The sequence below is a fragment of the Bison bison genome, unplaced genomic scaffold (genome assembly GCF_000754665.1).
Source record: "Bison bison bison isolate TAMUID 2011002044 unplaced genomic scaffold, Bison_UMD1.0 scf7180017864144, whole genome shotgun sequence".
Lineage (NCBI taxonomy): Eukaryota > Metazoa > Chordata > Mammalia > Artiodactyla > Bovidae > Bison > Bison bison.
In genome coordinates, this window is record NW_011494716.1 from 4,433,719 (window position 1) to 4,450,090 (window position 16,372).

General features: G+C 45.4%; 1 protein-coding gene across 7 annotated transcripts in view; it reads left to right on the forward strand.

Moving 5' to 3' along the window:
- Nucleotides 1-16,372, forward strand: part of RBFOX1 (RNA binding protein, fox-1 homolog (C. elegans) 1) — a 441,591-nt gene that overhangs the window by 24,320 nt on the left and 400,899 nt on the right. For 2 of the 7 annotated variants that reach the window (XM_010840442.1, XM_010840446.1), the window contains exon 1: nt 9,337-9,669. The exons of the other annotated variants lie outside the window; for them this stretch is intronic. In XM_010840442.1, coding sequence (XP_010838744.1) covers nt 9,583-9,669 — 87 coding nt within the window. In that variant the 5' untranslated portion in view covers nt 9,337-9,582. Of the gene's footprint in view, nt 1-9,336; nt 9,670-16,372 lie in introns of those variants that run through there. 7 annotated transcript variants of the gene reach the window in all.

The window sequence follows — 16,372 nt, forward strand, 5'->3', positions numbered from 1 at the left end:
GGCTGATTATTCATTCCCCTATCCCCGAGAGACCCCAGGGAGTATTTGTTTGCGGAGAACAAGGTCAATACGTTCTCAAACCCAGTTGTCATTCATCCGCAGACAGGTCAGGGGTTGGTTCCCGAAGCATTGTTAATCTCAGCAGAGATGGTGTGCGAGGTTGATATTCTTAGATTTGCTCATTCAGCCGGTCAGTCTGGCTTTCAGAGGAGAATCAGGTCAAGAAGTGCTTAATGATCCGAGAGGAGGCGCTGCCTCCACCACTGGGGGCTGGGGTTTCTAATGCTGATCAGCAGCTTCCTCACTCATAAGACCTACTGGAATTTTCTTTGTGTGTGTTCATAACCAATTTTATTGAGAGGGGGGTGTGTGATGTTACTGGGTGGGGGTGACCCAGTGTCCTGGATTTTTTGCGTTATTCTTGTTTCGGAGGCACTTCCTCATCCCCATAAATCCCCAGGTGAATTTGAAATTTTCGTATTTTGTTGTCCAAACTGGTCTTCCATGGACAGTAGCAATGCCCACATATTCATTAGACTCTCTGTCTTAATTTTTTGGTTTAGAGCCTGGAAGAAGAAGGTAAGTTCTTCCAACAGAAATGCACCTCCCTGCTGGCATCTGTAAAAACTATCTGACCAGTTCGCATTTGGAGGGAGGGAGGGTTTTGATACTCCTGATTTGTGTTAGTCGCTCAGTCGTGTCTGACTCTGTGCGACCCCATGGACTATAACCCACCAGACTCCTCTCTGTCCATGGGATTCTCCAGGCAAGAAGACTGGAGTGGGTTGCATTTCCCTTCTCCAGGAGAATCTTCCCGACCCAGGGATCGAACCTGGGTGTTGTACTGGTTTGACCTTTGCAACTAGATGCTGCTAATGCCTCATTCCTATGACAACTGTGCACCCGCTATCAGCTCTGAGCCAGGGCCTCAGCTAACCGTGTCTGTATGTGACTCTTTTTTGAGTCTCTCGACACCCCGTGAGGTGTGGTTGCTCATCGTATTCTTGTTTTGTTGTTGTTGTTCAGTCACTAAGTCGTGTCTGGCTCTTTGTGACCCCATGGTTTGCAGCAGGCCAGGCTTCCCTGTCCCGCACCATCTTCCGGAGTTTGTCCAAGTTCATGTTTTACAGATAATAAATCTGAGGCACAGAGATGTTAAGATTTTGGCACAAGAACACACAGCGAGCATCGGGTGGAAGTGTCAGGCAATGAGAGAATATAGCAATGCCGCAGTGAGAACTGATGCTTACTTAGTACTTATGTAAGAGCTTTGTAAGTATTTGTGTAAGAGCTCTCCATGCATCACCTGATTCACACGTGTTAACTGATCCCAGTGGGCTGGGGATGTGTCTTCTCTTTCCAGGATGTGACTCTCCTGGCTGGACTGATCCTTGGCTGAGGTTACAAAGGAAGTGACTATAACCTAGAGAACAGGCAGTTGGTGGAAGCTTCTCCTATGGAAGGTCTTGCCTCCCTGGTCGTTGACATGATGCTTCCAGCCTCCCCTCTTCTGGGAGCTCACGTGTCAACCCTCTGCCTCAGGACTGTAAGCATTATGTAGCATTTCAGAAACTTTTTCTTTGAGGTCCATTTCCCTTTGAGACAAAGCCCTTCCATGCTTTGATCTTACCTGCGTGGGATGGGGTTAGAATGCATGCCTGTGCATGTGTGTGCTCAGTTGCTCGGTTGTGTCCTACTCTTTCTGACCCCATGGACTGCAGCCTGCCTGTCCATGGGCTTTTCCAGGCCAGAATCCTGGAGTGGGTTGCCATTCCCTTCTCTAGGTGATCTTGAGTGGCGTTTATCCATTTTGGTTCAAGTTGTTGCTCTAGAGTGGTTGTTTATCATGCTTTTGCAGAGATTAGGGGCGTGTAGAAGGGAAAACGGAGAAGGCAATGGCACCCCACTCCAGTACTCTTGCCTGGAAAATCCCATGGACGGAGGAGCCTGGTAGGCTGCAGTCCATGGGATCACTAAGAGTCGGACACGACTGAGCGACTTCACTTTCACTTTTCACTTTCATGCACTGGAGAAGGAAATGGCAACCCACTCCAGTGTTCTTGCCTGGAGAATCCCAGGGACGGGGAAGCCTGGTGGGCTGCCGTCTATGGGGTCGCACAGAGTCGGCCACAACTGAAGCGACTTAGCAGCTGCAGCAGCAGAAGGGAAAACTGGCCCTTGAGAATTAAGAAAGCACCTGTTTTGCTGTCTAACATTGGACAGGTCACTTAACCTCTCTGAACCTCCAGAGCATCGTGGGGCTACCGCAGATAATTCTCAAGTGTCTCCTGAACATCTACTCTGTGCCCAGTCCTGTGAGAAAGATGGGAAAACAAAATGATGGAGCAGGAGGTGGAGGGCATGAAATAGAAGCGTACCCTGAAACAGTCACCAGTCAGCTCTTTACCATGTGGGAGAAAACCACTGCTGGTCTTCCAGGGGTTTAGAGCGGTAGGGTTGTAAGTTCTGGAGAGGGGGGGAAAGCTGCCTGGGGCATCGGACGTGTGTTTGCTTGTTGAAGAAGGGAGCGTTGATTGGTCCTGGGAGGAATCAGAGAGCCTGAAGGCTCCTACAGAGACATCATTGTGGGGTACAGGTAGGGCATTGAGGAGGCAGACTTGACTGGAAGACTGGGAGGACTAGGAAACCCTTGACCTGGGCACATGAAAGACATTGCTGAAGAAGAAAACATCGAATGAACTAGCCCTTTTTGAACACTTTCCGAGTGCCAGGAGCACCTGTATGCAGCGTATCATTTCACAGCAGCAGCGTACCTGTGCAACAGGCCAGATGTTGTCCCTTCACCCCGAGGAGACTGGGGTTCAGGGCTAAGTGTCTTCTCGTCCCAAATCAAATGTTGAAAAGGATGACAGAGCCAGGATCCCAGCTTGGCCTCTACAGGTATGGAGCTCATGCTTTCTCATGGTGCCCAGACCCTTCCAGGTGAGTTGAGATGACCTTGGAAAGCTGAAGCTCTCAATGATGTGGAGACCCCCGGGGGGAATGCAATATGTAAATACAGCTTCACTTGTATTAGGTCCAAAACCACTGTTCAGTCAGTCATTCTCTCTGGAAGCATTTTAGGAGCTTCATGTGTCTACTCAGCCTTTTAGTCATTGGGTAAATAAGCATGGGGACACTTCCCAGGCAGCCCTAATAGTAAAAAAAAAATAAAAATAAAAAAACCACCCACCAATGCAGGAGGCCTAAGAGACGTGAGAGATGTGGGTTTGATCCCTGGGTCAGAAAGACCCCCTGGAGGAGGGCATGGCAACCCACTCCAGTATTCTTCCCTGGAGAGTCTCATGGTCAGAGGAGCCTGGTGGGCTATAGGCCATGGAGTCACAAAGAATCGGACATGCTGAAAGGACTTAGCATGGCACGAACAGGAATGAATAACACGCTTCCTTATGTGAGCCAGTCTACCTACTTGAAGGAATCATCACATGTAAAAGAATCATTATTATACAATATAACATGATTTTAGGACACGGGTGATGGTATAGTTAGTTCTGCCTGGGGTGATGCGAAAGGTTTTGCAGAAAATGTGCCTTTGACTAAGGCCAGTAATGTTAAATTATGAAGAAGGAAGGGAGACAGGGAGGGAGAAAGGAAGGAAAGAAGGGAGGGAAAGAGGATAGTTCTGCATAGCAGGCAAATTTGTAAGGAGTGGTGGATTCATGAAGGTGTTTGGCAAAGGCAGCTCAGTGTGGTTTGCAGAGAAGTGATTGGTACAAGGAAGGACAGTGTGTATTAGAGGATGCAGCTGGGAAAGGAAAGCTGAGGGATATGGCGAACGACCTTGAAAAACGGTACAAGATTCTCTGTCACCCAGCTTGGCCTGGAAATGGGGTGTGTGCTAAGCGGCTTCAGTTGTGTCCACCCCTTTGTGGCCACATGGGCTGTATAGCCCACCGGGCTCCTCTGTCCATGGGATTCTCCAGGCAAGAACACTGGAGTGGGTTGCCATGCCCTCCTCCAGGGGATCTTCCCCACCCAGGGATCGGACAGAGTCTTTTAAGTCTCCTGCATTGTCAGGCGGGTTCTTTACCACTAGCGCCACCTGGGAATGGGGAGGCATGGGTCATTAATCTGCATAGATCTTCCTCAGGAGATAACGACTGTCAATACCCGCAAAATAAAGAGTATGATTATTGTCAGAGAAACAGGCCATTCCCTGTGCATTCTGTTTTGTCCTGTTCTGATGGTCATTTTTCAGGAAGCAGGTAAAGGCTGATGGGGATGGTCTAGAGGGCTCCTGATCAGGGGGTGTGTGTGTTTGTGGGGGGGAGGTGGCTCCCTCCCAGACTTCAGGGATTGTTGAGCCAAGGAAGTCTGTGCCAAGGGTTCTAGATCTTCCAGGCTCTCAAGAGATCTTGCAGATCTACATTTTATAGACCGTACTTCTGTTTAAAAACACCCGCTCCTTTTCGTGCCGTGACGTCAAAGCATCATCACTGTTGTTGTCATCATCCCTGTTAGCACGTTCATCATCATCATCACCTATAAACTGGATTTGGTCCACGAGGCAGCAGTCGGCTCTGTTGGCCAATAGCAACCGTAAGCCAGTCTTCACTGAGTGCTCCCTGATCCCGTCCTCCAGCCGATCCTTGTGCTTCCTGTCCTTTTTCCGTCTCTTATATAAGTGTTGAAACTCGGGGTAGCTGCTTCTCGGAAGGGTTGGTGCTGGCTGGTCACCCTCGTGTTGGCTCTCAGGATCCAGGGAAAGAGTTATACTATGTGACAGCATAAGAAAAACCATTTGGAGGTTCCCTCACAGTCCAGTGGCTAAGACTCCTTGCCCCCCCCATGCAGGGGGCCCAGGTTCATTCCCTGGTCAGGGAACTAGAGGCCATGGATCACAGCTAAGACCCAGTGCAGTCAACTAAATAAAATAAATAAAAAATGTTTTAAATAGAAAACCTATTAAAAAAAAAAAAAAAAAGAAGCAGCACTTGGATAAGAGAGGTAACCATGACACGAGTGTCTTGTTGCACCGCAGAAATGAACACAAGATTGCAAAGCAATTATTTTTGTTGTTCAGTCGCTAAGTCATATCTGACTTGACTGTGTGACCCCATGGACTGCAGCACACCAGTCTTCCCTGTCCTTCACCATCTCCCAGAGTTTGCTCAAACTCATGTCCATTGAGTCAGCGATGCTATCTAGCCATCTTATCCTCTGTCGTCCCCTTCTCCTTTTGCCTTTGATCTTTCCCAGCATCAGGGTCTTTTCCAGTGAGTCTGCTCTTCGCATCGGGTGGCCAAAGTATTGGAGCTTCAGCATCAGTACTTCCAAAGAATATTATACTCTAACTTAAAAAAATAAAATAAAAAAAGAAGGGATTTGGATAAAGATGGGAAAAACCATGGCCTGTGAGCCAAACCTGGCTTTGACTGTTTTTGTATGACCCTTAAGCTCCGATTGGTTTATATAATTTTAAATGGTTGAGAAAAACTAAAAAGAATATTTTGTGACAGGTGAAAATGACAGGAAATTCAAATTTCAGAATCCACTTACGTACTGTAATCATGTTCATATGAAAATGGCTCAGTTTTGAGTAGTTGTAACAGAGAGTTGAAGGTTCACGACATCTAAAATATTTGTCACCTGCCCATTTTCAGAAAAAAAGTTTGCCCTTCCCTGCTTGCGACCGCCATGGTAAGTGTGCTAATGGTAGTGCGCTAATGGTACAGGGCTCTTGGTTTGAATTCAGTCTACCATTCATTCCGACCCAAGTTTCCTACCCACTGCCAGGACTATATCTCTTGTCCTTTGCCTTATTTTTTTTTCTTTTTTTCTCTCTCTCTATTTGAATTCTTGCAAGATACTATGAGCTTAAGACACCAAGACTAGACACTGTAGCTACCTATTTACTGTCAGCCAATGGGAAGTGAAGATACGCAGAATGTAGTGCCTGCTTCTCTGTCCATGGAACTTTTCCTGGCAAGAATACTGGCATGAGTAGACATTCCCTTCGAAAGATCTTCCCAACCCAGGGATCGAACCCAGGTCTCCCGCATTGCAGGCGGATTCTTTACCATCTGAGCCACCAGGGAAGCCCACCTTTTAGTGGAAGAAATGGACCCAAGAGGAAAGAACTGTGGTCCAGTCATATTGGATGCTTCGCGTTTGGGAAAACAGAACGCATGTTAGAAAACAAGAGGTTCTGGTTAGTGATCATTATTTATTTCCGTGTTGTATTATTTCCTAACGTTTGGTGGATGGGTTTTAAAAAGGAAACGTTCAATTCACACCGCTTCACAAATATAACTACTACAATCATAGATGACAGTCATATCTAAATATAAAATCAGAATCAGAGATGTGAATAACAGGACTGGAGGTGGCGAGAACAGGAAGATGAAAACACAGATCCGCCCGTAGTACGGATCAAAGGAATGGACGGAGTTGAACCTCTTATTGGGCTCTGACCTCGCAGCCAAAGTGAAAAAGGGTCACCAGACAACAGGCCTTTATTTTCAGAGAGAGGGAAAGGCATGCTAAATGCTCAGGAGCAGAAAAGCTTTTGTGGCTTGGAGTTCTTACAAAGAAAAGAGAAAGCACCTTTTGCAAAGGAAACGATGTATATCTATAGTTCTGGTTGTATAGGCGCACCTCAATTTAATGTGCTTCGCAGATACCGTGTTTGTTGTTGTTTAACAGACTGAACGTTTATGACAACCCTGAGTCAAGCAAGTCGGCAGACACCATTCTTCCAACAGCATTGGCTCACCTCACATCTCTGTCATATTGTGGTAACTCTCTCACTGTTTCAGACTTTTTCATTATTTTTCTATTCGTCTGTGTCTGTGATAACTGATCTTCAAGGTTATGATTACAGCTCGCTGAGGATTCAGATGGTGGTTAGCCTGTTTTAACAAGAAAGTATTTTTTTAATTAAGGCATATACTTCTTTTAGACATAAGGCTATCACACACTTATTAGGCTATAGTATAGTGTAACCATATCTTTTATATGCACTGGGAAAGCAGAAATGTGTGCAACTGGCTTTATTGCGATGTTCTTTTAATCGTGGGGGTCTGGAATTCAACCACGATGTCTTCAAGGTCTACCTATATTTCTGAAATATATCATCAAGTTCTTAAAAAAAAAAAAAAACACACATAGTAATATATAGAAGTCTCTTATATTTACGTAAGTCTACAGTTTCCATTCCATTCCATGCCGTATTTCATTGAGCATACCAACTCAATGGACATGAGTTTGAGCAAACTCCAGGAGATGGTGAAGGACAGGGAAGCCCAGCTGTGCCGCAGTCCATGGGGTTGCAAAGAATCAGACACAACTTAGCAACTGAACAAGTTTCCAAAACACTTCCACAATTTTGCCCTCTTGGTGAAGAGGAAGTGAGTATTGTCACTTACATAGGAGATTCGGGAAACAAAGTCTAAATGTATACATTTCTGGCCTTCCTGAATTCCTGCCTCCTGGTCCAGTGATCTTTCCACCAGAGACATAACACGATCTGACCCCAGGGCTTTCCAAAGTCAGGAAGAGCTCTCCCCGCCCCCAGGAAGCGGTCTCATGGTAAAGCTACTGTTCTCACTGGTAACTTCTCAGAAGAGCAGTGTTGAAAGTCAGCGTCAAAAGCTAAAGTTAGAAACAGTATCAGGCTGTTAAGTAAGAGGGGGTCAACTCGCAGCTGTTCCTGGAGCTTTCTGAATCGTAACAAGGTGGCCACTTGGATACATGAGAATCAATTATAGAGAAACCTTGTCAAGATGGCCCCAATTCAGCCTTAAATCATTGCGTTCTCTGCCAAACGCTGTCCACTTTCGTTATCTAGAAATGTAATTATGCAACTAAATCAAGCAGCTAAAATTAGTGTAGTGTAAAAACACCTTGGCGATCTAAAAGTGGAGGCATTGACATTTGGATTTAGAAAAAGCCAATAGTTGAATACGTTTCGCGGTGTCTGATGCTCTCCAAGTTTCAACAAAAATCTATATCCAGTGTCAGGTTTCGAGTTCGAGGTGGGAGGTGGCAAGCAGATGTTGGGCTTGAAGGTGATTTTCAATGATCCCCAGGGCCTTTAGCATGGCTTGAGTGGACTCAGTCTGTGCTCTCAAAATTGGGAAATTCTCCCCACTAGCAGGTGCTGTCCTGGGATACATACTAGAAGAGTGACAGTCTGAAGGCTGTCTTTGCCTTCCACCTGAAGTCAAAGGCGTGTCTGTACCAGGCGTCCGTAGAGGAACACAGGGCAAGAATGCCAAATACGTGTCTTGTACACATCACGAGAGGATGCCAAGCGCTTTTCTCGTCACACAACCCTATGAGGTAGGGTCTGTTACTATCTCAGTTTTCCAAATGAAGAAACGAAGGTTCAGAGACACTGAGCAACGTGTTCAACATCACAGAGCTGCCAAGTTGGGACACCCAAGTCAGTGTAATCCCACCTCCTGCAATCCCATCTGAGAGTATCTGTGGCCACGTAACGCATGCTGGACCATCACTTGGATGTTTTCAAACATCAGAAAGATCTGAAATACTGGAATGTATTTCTCGTCTGTGGTTTTGGTGTGCGTTAGGTATGCCTTTAAACTCTCGGAGCAGGGAGTCATCTTATTAATCGATTACACATTAAAATATAACAACTGAAAGCTCAAAGACAAAGAATGTTAAAGTTTTAGTTTTAAGGCATATGAAATTATATTACAGAACGAAGTACTGTAATGGATACGGTGGCCAATTAGGAATTAGGAGCCTGGCACTGCCTCTCATGTGTGGAGGGCTGTGAGCGTGCAATTCAACTAGCGTGAGCCTCATTTCCCGTGTGGACCAGGAACTAGTAGTAGTACCTACTTGTGAGAGTTTTGAGAATGAAATTACAAAACATGTGTAAATAATTTAGCTATAGTTCTGTGTGCCATAGCACACACTACAGATACTCGCTGGTGCTATAATTATATTTTGGGCACAAGTTGCCCCTTTAAAACTAAAATCTGGGAGAGAGAAAGAAAGAGAAACAGACATCAGATAACAAGATAGCATCTTCTTCCTTTCTCTGTGATCAGTACCAGAGGCTGTCTGCGTTCCTCTACTGAGCTTTTAAGTGGCAGCTGATAATCATATCAATTGACATTTCTCAGCTTTCCTCTCTAACCATCCCACACAGACTCCAGTTTTTGCTTTTTTTTTTTGCCCAAATTCCTTCGGAAAGAGCCCAAATCTGTCAGCCTGACCACCTTGCTCCCCATCTCTGGGTCTCTCTCACTCTCTCTGAGAACTAAATTAATGAAGAGTATTTGGTTAGTCATGTTAGGCAAGCCGTTCCCAAAATAGAACCTTCCATTTTGGTAGCTTCAACCCTGCAGCTGCTGTGTCTCTCCCTCGTCTGCGAAGAAAACTTTCACATTAAGAGTTGCTGATGCTGGATTTTCTTTCTCTCCCCTCTGAGTGTTGATGAGCTCTGCGCTCCTGACAGCGGCGATCTGGCTCTCAGCTCTGTGGTTCGGAAGAAGTTGGGTCTATAGATCTTTTTTTTCTTTCTTTTTTTTCCCCCAACTCTCCATTGATGCGTTGAGCTTCCGAGGGGATCCCACCTGCCCGTAAAGCATGTTGCCTTCTCAAGGAGTCCTCTTGCATCCCTATGGCGTACCTATGATCGTTCCAGCCGCCCCCTACTTCCCAGGACTGATCCAGGTAATTCAAGGCCACTGCCAGCCAGCAACTTAACTCCAGAGCGCGCAGAGTAATAATTGGAATTTTTATGGTTGAGAAAGCAAACACTTTTAATACAGGAAAAAGCCCTCGTGTAGTCTGAGGGAAGACAGTAGGAAATCAAAAAGATGGATCACCCTAATCTGGCTATTGACATCTCTCATGGTTGAATAAATGGTGTAGTTGAGCTATATTTGCTTGTATTGATCGGGCTGCTGTTTAACATTCATGCCTTTGCTTCGGGAGGTTGACCACGGGGCAAAGGATTTGTTCTCCTTCTGGGCTCTCGGAGGGACTCAGTCTCCCACAGCAGATCCTGAGACGGACTAACTGGTCATGAGGTGACTTGGTTAAGAGCTTTCACCCAGGAAACAGAAGGAGCATGAAATACACATTAATCCTTAGGTTCCGCTTCCCAGGGCTTGTCTGTTTTCATGACGGGTACCCCTGCCTTCCCAAACCTGAAATTGACCAGTGGCAGAGAGGCAAAAGGAATGCTTTATTGATGGTTAATTTATGAAGTTCAGAGATGATACTAGGAATCCCTTACCGGTTGTTTACATCTGAATGATGGCAAGAAAGGAGATGATTGAAATACAAGTTGGTTTCACTTTTAAGGCTTTTCATTCTGTGTTGGGAGAGTCATCAAATAAGATATTTGGGGCCTTTTTTTTTTTTTTTCATTTTTTTTTTTTTTCATTGTAAGTGTGGCTTTTTAAGCAAAAGTTGGCTTCTGGGTATGTGTCTGAATTTCTCTGTGGAGAACTGACTAACGACAGAGGCTGAGTGTCAGAGGAAACCCGGATGTCTTCTTTTGTGGTTTGTTTGAGAGCAGTCATCTTTTTGTAATACATTCTGTATCTCCTTTCTACAGGAAAGAAAAGCTACATGTAGTTAGTACGTCCTTTTTACCTTCAGTTCTGTGCTCCTCCCTCCACGATCTTTCAAAATTCTGCAACACTAGCTCATTAATTCAAATTTCTGAGGAGGGTTCTGATCAAACCTCCAATGTCTACTTTTCTGAATGTTGTTGTTACCTCTTGTAAACTATAAGAATCTTGGCAATTTGAGCCATTAGGGGGGAGTCCAAAACATTGCGAAACATCTTATCATGCCAGATTTATGGTCCTTGCTCTTTTGGGAGGCTTCCATATTATGCATGAGAAATAATGGACTACCTGGAGAGTGGTCCTCAACAACGTGGAAACAGTTCCATCCTTCCAGGCATACGCAGGCCAGTGAGCCACTGGGATCTGAAGTCAGGCTTGGTGATACACCGGAAAACATTTTACTTCCGTTGGACATTCGGGGTGAAGGTTAGCGGTTAGAGTTTTGTCAGACCCTGGACCGCCCCATCCGATAAATAATTACAAGCAAATCGTGCCCTTCACTCTGTGCTGATTGATGCTGAAATTGCTTTTGAAAGTTCTCATAAGTTCCTGTTATAGATTAAGTGCCGGTGTAGGAAAAATAACAGCACCCACTGAAATGGGTGAATGTAATCAGGCTTAATGGACTCGAGAGCTTGTTGGGAATTAAATAACTATCGATCCGCTGGAATGCTGCTGTCATTACAAAATGCCACTCTGGACGTATTACCCGCGTGATAGATGAGAAGACACATGGGCGAGCTGAGAAATTGGGGAGGCCTGGTTCCCATTCCTTCCTCCTGTGCAGAGCCTTTGAGAAATGGATCTGGCTTCTGGGGGAAAGAAACAAGAGATTTTACTTGCAGATCATTGCTGGGATCATGCTTTGTTTTCCCAAGTGACACCTCTGGTAACTGGTTACCCAGAAGTCAGGGAGTGGTGCGGCAGGGGGTCTTAGCCCAGATGCTGTGACAGCCTTCATCTTCTTCCTCTCGCACCCGCCGTGGATCACACGGAAACGCTCTGAGTGGGGATAGACTGGCCTTCTTTCCAGTTTTCTGAGACAGCCTGTTATTTATCCAGCGGCATCAAGCAACTCAGACACTCCATGCGGTAACATTTGCAAGTGAAGGAAAGGCAATTCAAAGAAAGAACTGTAAGACATACACCCACACACTCGCCTCTCAGCTGATGCTTCAGGTGATACTAGGTGCCCTGTATTCCCGCAGACTCTATCAGCTTGCTGACCAATTCGTTGATCATGTGGGTTTCTTCCCAGACTCTTCAAGATGCAAATGTGTGTGTGGGTGATTTGTCGCTCAGTCATGTCCAACTCTGCAACCCCATGGACTGCAGCTCACCATGCTCCTCTGTCCATGGGGATTCTCCAGGCAAGAATACTGGAGTGGGTTGCCATGCCCTCCTCCTGGGGATCTTCCCAACTCAGGCTTTCCCAAACTCACAGACTTAGAGAACAAACTTATGGTTGCCGGGGGGAGGGAGAGTTAGGAAGTTTGGGTTGGACATGTACACACTGCTGTATTTAAAATGGATAACCAATAAGGGCCTATTGTATAGCACAGGGAACTCTGCTCAATGTTATGTGCCAGCCTGTATAAGAAGGGGCTTTGTGGGGGAATGGATACATGTGTATGTATGCTGTCCACCTGAAACTGTCACAGCATTGTTAATCTGCTCTACCCTAATACAAAATAGAAGTTTAAAAAAAGATGCCAGGGCTTTCCTAGAGGGAATTAAGGTGCCACCCACATCCTCATAATGTGATCAGTGAGACAGTTCCATGATCCCAAATAGTGTGTTCCTTCCGCAGTAGTAAGTTCCCTGTGACTGGAGGTATGAAACAGCGGTAGGGGCCACTGGGCAGGGTTGTCTTATCAGAATTCGAGATTCATCTCACAGTCTTTTCAACGTGAAGAACCAGTGATTCTGTGGCCTACGAATTTCCTTTTCGTAACCCTATCAAGTGCCACTTTTTTTTTTTCCTATTGCTCTGTTTTTGTCTGCTCAGTCCAAGAAAACAAACAATAATTGATCGGACAGCATAAGAGGCTTTTAAGAGAGCATCACCTTATCCTGCAAAGGCGGTGAGCAAACATGTTTCCTAATAATTCCGAGGACGTGACTCAATAGTATCTTTTGTCTCAGGAGTAGATTCAATAGTGACTGCTGACCTCATGGGCCATCCCCAAAGAAAGCTAGATGCTTTACCATATTGAATATCCTGAACCCATCTTTAATGTCTGAACTTGTTGAATAGATAGCAAGGTGAATAGTTTTTCCTTCCAGCCATGTAAAGTACTCCAGAGTGACCGTGGAGGATTGGGCTGAAGCGGTTTGGACAGTTTTCATGCATAGTAAGAAGCAGAAGAAGAGAAATACTATCAAGTATCAAATATTAACAGTATATAAACACCGTTCCATTCCCCTTGGCATAGAGCGGACTGCTGGTATCTCTGGTTAAGAAGAACGAACATGTCTTCCCATTGAACTCCTTTATTCATGTCTCAATTTCCAACAAGACCTTGAATGATCAATGAATTATCTGACCTGAGAACAGGAGATTTGACGAGTAAATTGTCCGTCAGTCTTGAGTCAAAGAAGCTACCAGGAGAACTTACCCGAGCCGTGGACCAATAGCCGGCCGCACAGCGTCGGATGATATCATCTAAACCTCAGCTTTGTAACTGATCAGTCTGGGTGGTGTTTGGGTCTGATGAGCCCTCGGCTCTGGGTTCAGGTTCAGACTTGAGCCCCTCACTGTAGATATTTATCTGCCAGATATAGCCCTTGACCATCACTGCTAGATTATTTTCCACACCAAGACAGTTCCATTCTCATCTCCTCCGGATATTGCAGATCAGGTCTGGAGACTATTTTCCTAGACAGAGGATGGTGTAGACATGGCCACATCCACCTCACCATGCACTTTTTTACTTTAGTTATTCAGTTGCTACCCACATATTCCATATCAGGCAAGTTACATGCGCCTGGAAAACAGAAGCAGCCAGTACAGCTACTGACTGTTAGGTTCACAGCCTGGTGGAAGAGAACCTTAGATAAATATAAAATCCAATACGATAGGAAAAACATCAGAAAAGCATGATAGGTGATAAGTATTTCACACGTGCTTTGTACCAGGCAGGGCTTCCCAGGTGGCGCTAGCGGTAAAGACCCTGCCTGCCAGTGCAGGAAACATAAGAGACTTCGGTTTGATCCCTGGATCAGGAAGAGCCCCTGGAGGAGGGCCTGGCAACCCACTCCAGGATTCTTGCCTGGAGAATCCCATGGGCAGAGGAGCTTGGCTGACTATGGTCGATGGGATCACAAAGAGTCGGACTTGAGTGAAGTGACTTGTATGCACGCGTGTACCAGGTATGGTGCTAAATACTTATATATTTTATCTCAATTTATCCTAACAATGCAGTTGTCCCCCCCTTATCTGTGGGGGATGTTGACTTAAAAAATATTCAGCAACCTAAAAGTTGAGAGCTAAGTTTTAGGACTTCAAGCCTGGGCCTCTCAAGTAAGCCTAAGCGAACTTCTCCAAGGAGGTGAGGAGATGAGCCTGGTTATATAGAAGTTTTGTAACAAAGAGCAGGTAGTCTGAGCATCAAAGAGATTATTTTTATTGAAAGAAAAACAGATATCCCAAGTTAAGGAATTTAGCACTTCTCTATTATAGGAAGATGCAAGAGTCCAGGCTCACTGAAATCATTCCTTTAATAAGCATCTCAGCCTTCGGGCCATGGGCCTGTGTTTTCACATCCTGAGCTTCCTCAGGGCTCACTGTAGGGAGTGGCTGCAGTCTGCTGGCTGCTAGATGGCAGGCATTCTTCTCCTTCCCCCAGGGTCACCAGCCACTGATGTCTGTGACGTCCTTGTTTACTGGCAGGGCAGGAAATGCTCCATTTCCCAGGGATATGGCCTAGACCCCCAGTGGATGCTTTAGATAGTACTGGACCCAAGATGGATTGTGTTTTTCCCTGTACACACATACCTGTGTGTGTGTGTGTGTGTGTGTGTGTGTGTGTGTGTGTTACTCAGTCATGTCTGACTCTCTGCAGCCCTGTGGACTGTAGCCTACCAGGTCCTCTGTCCATGGAATTTTCCAGGCAAAAACACTGGAGTGGGTACATACATGTGGTCCAGTTTAATTTATAAATTAGACACAGAGACTACTATTAATAATAAAATAGAACTATTATAACAGTTTACTGCAATAAAAAGTTGTGAATGTGGCTCTGGATATCTTACTATACAAAGCACACACTTTTTTTTTTTTTTTCCCTTCCTTGAAGTGTCTCAGAGAAGATTCATTCTTAACATAGATCTTAGCAATTTCAGCATATGGTTTTGTTGCCTTCCTTATTAGGTTGAGAATGTTTTCATTTCAAGGAAGCACTTGACGGCTTCTCCATCAGAACTACCAGTATCACTAACTCTTGTCCTTTGGGGCTGGTATTCAGGAAAATAAGGATCAGTTGCACCTGAGCATCGCGATAACTCGGTAGTTGATCTGATACCTGAGATAGTTACTAAGCAACTAACTGTGTGAGATCTTCTGAACACAGGGATGGGCCACATCCTGGACAGGACAGAATGGGACTGGACCACCCCGAACAACACACAGTTTAAAATGTATGAATTGTTTACTTCTGGAATTTCCCGTTTAATATCTTCAGGCTGTGGTTGACCTCAGGTAAAGCTGGGAGAGCAAACCTATGGATAATGGTGGTTACCATAACCCGAAAGTTGGGTTCTGTTTGTCCCACCATTATCTGTAATTGTAAATCTCCCAAAGCTCTGAAAATCAGCTTTTTTGGGGGGTGGGGGGAGTGTTGGCACTAAAATGCCTCTCGGAAGAAAACTTGACCTGAAATGATGTGCCGCTATTTATAGACTGTCTTTATCCCACTCAGTGTGAATATTCATATATTTTGCTATGGGAATTTTTCTGTGTTTGATTTCAGAGTGTTGTCCCAGGCCCTGCTGAGAAAGTTACATAATCTGTTTCTGATGGATTCCCTTTCTGAAAAAGAAAAATCTCCCCAAATCTGAATTTCAAGATAGAGAGGTGACCCCATGGGTATTGGATAAGAAATCACAGTCATGTATTACGATGCCTTTTCTGCATATGGAGGACCTGAAACTGACATTTAGAGAAAGGTCACTTGCCCAAGGTCACAAGGATTGTCAGTGCCAGAGCTGAGATGTGGACCATGTCTGGTGGACTGGGACCTTTGTTCTTTGTCACAGATCCACTATCGAGGTGCATATGGAGATATAGGAGAGGGAGATGGTGGATGCCTCTTGGAGTAGGAAAGAGGGTCGTTCACAGGGGAATGAGGGCTTCCCAGGTAAAGAACCCGCCTACCAATGCAGGAAATGCAAGAGATGCGGGTTCAGTCTCTGGGTCAGGAAGGTCCCCTACAAAAGGGCCTAGCAACCCACTCCAGTATTCTTGCCTGGAGAATCCCAAGTATAGAGGAGCCTGGCCGGCTACAGTCCATCAGGTAGCAAAGAGTCAAACACGATTAAATCAATGTAGCATGCATACACTCAGAGGGGAAAGGTGGCATTCAAGTCGGGCTGTAGAGCATCACCAGACATTCTCTGGGCAAACAGAGGAGAAAGCCCTTCCTATCAGAGCAGAGAACGTGGGTGAGCTCACGATGCTTGGGTTGACATATCAAGATGGAGCTTCAGTATCTTCCCCAACCCATTGGCACTGTGTGTCTTGGCATTGCGTAAATATAGGTCTCAAAAGACAGGGCTCCAGAGGAGCTGGGAGAAAT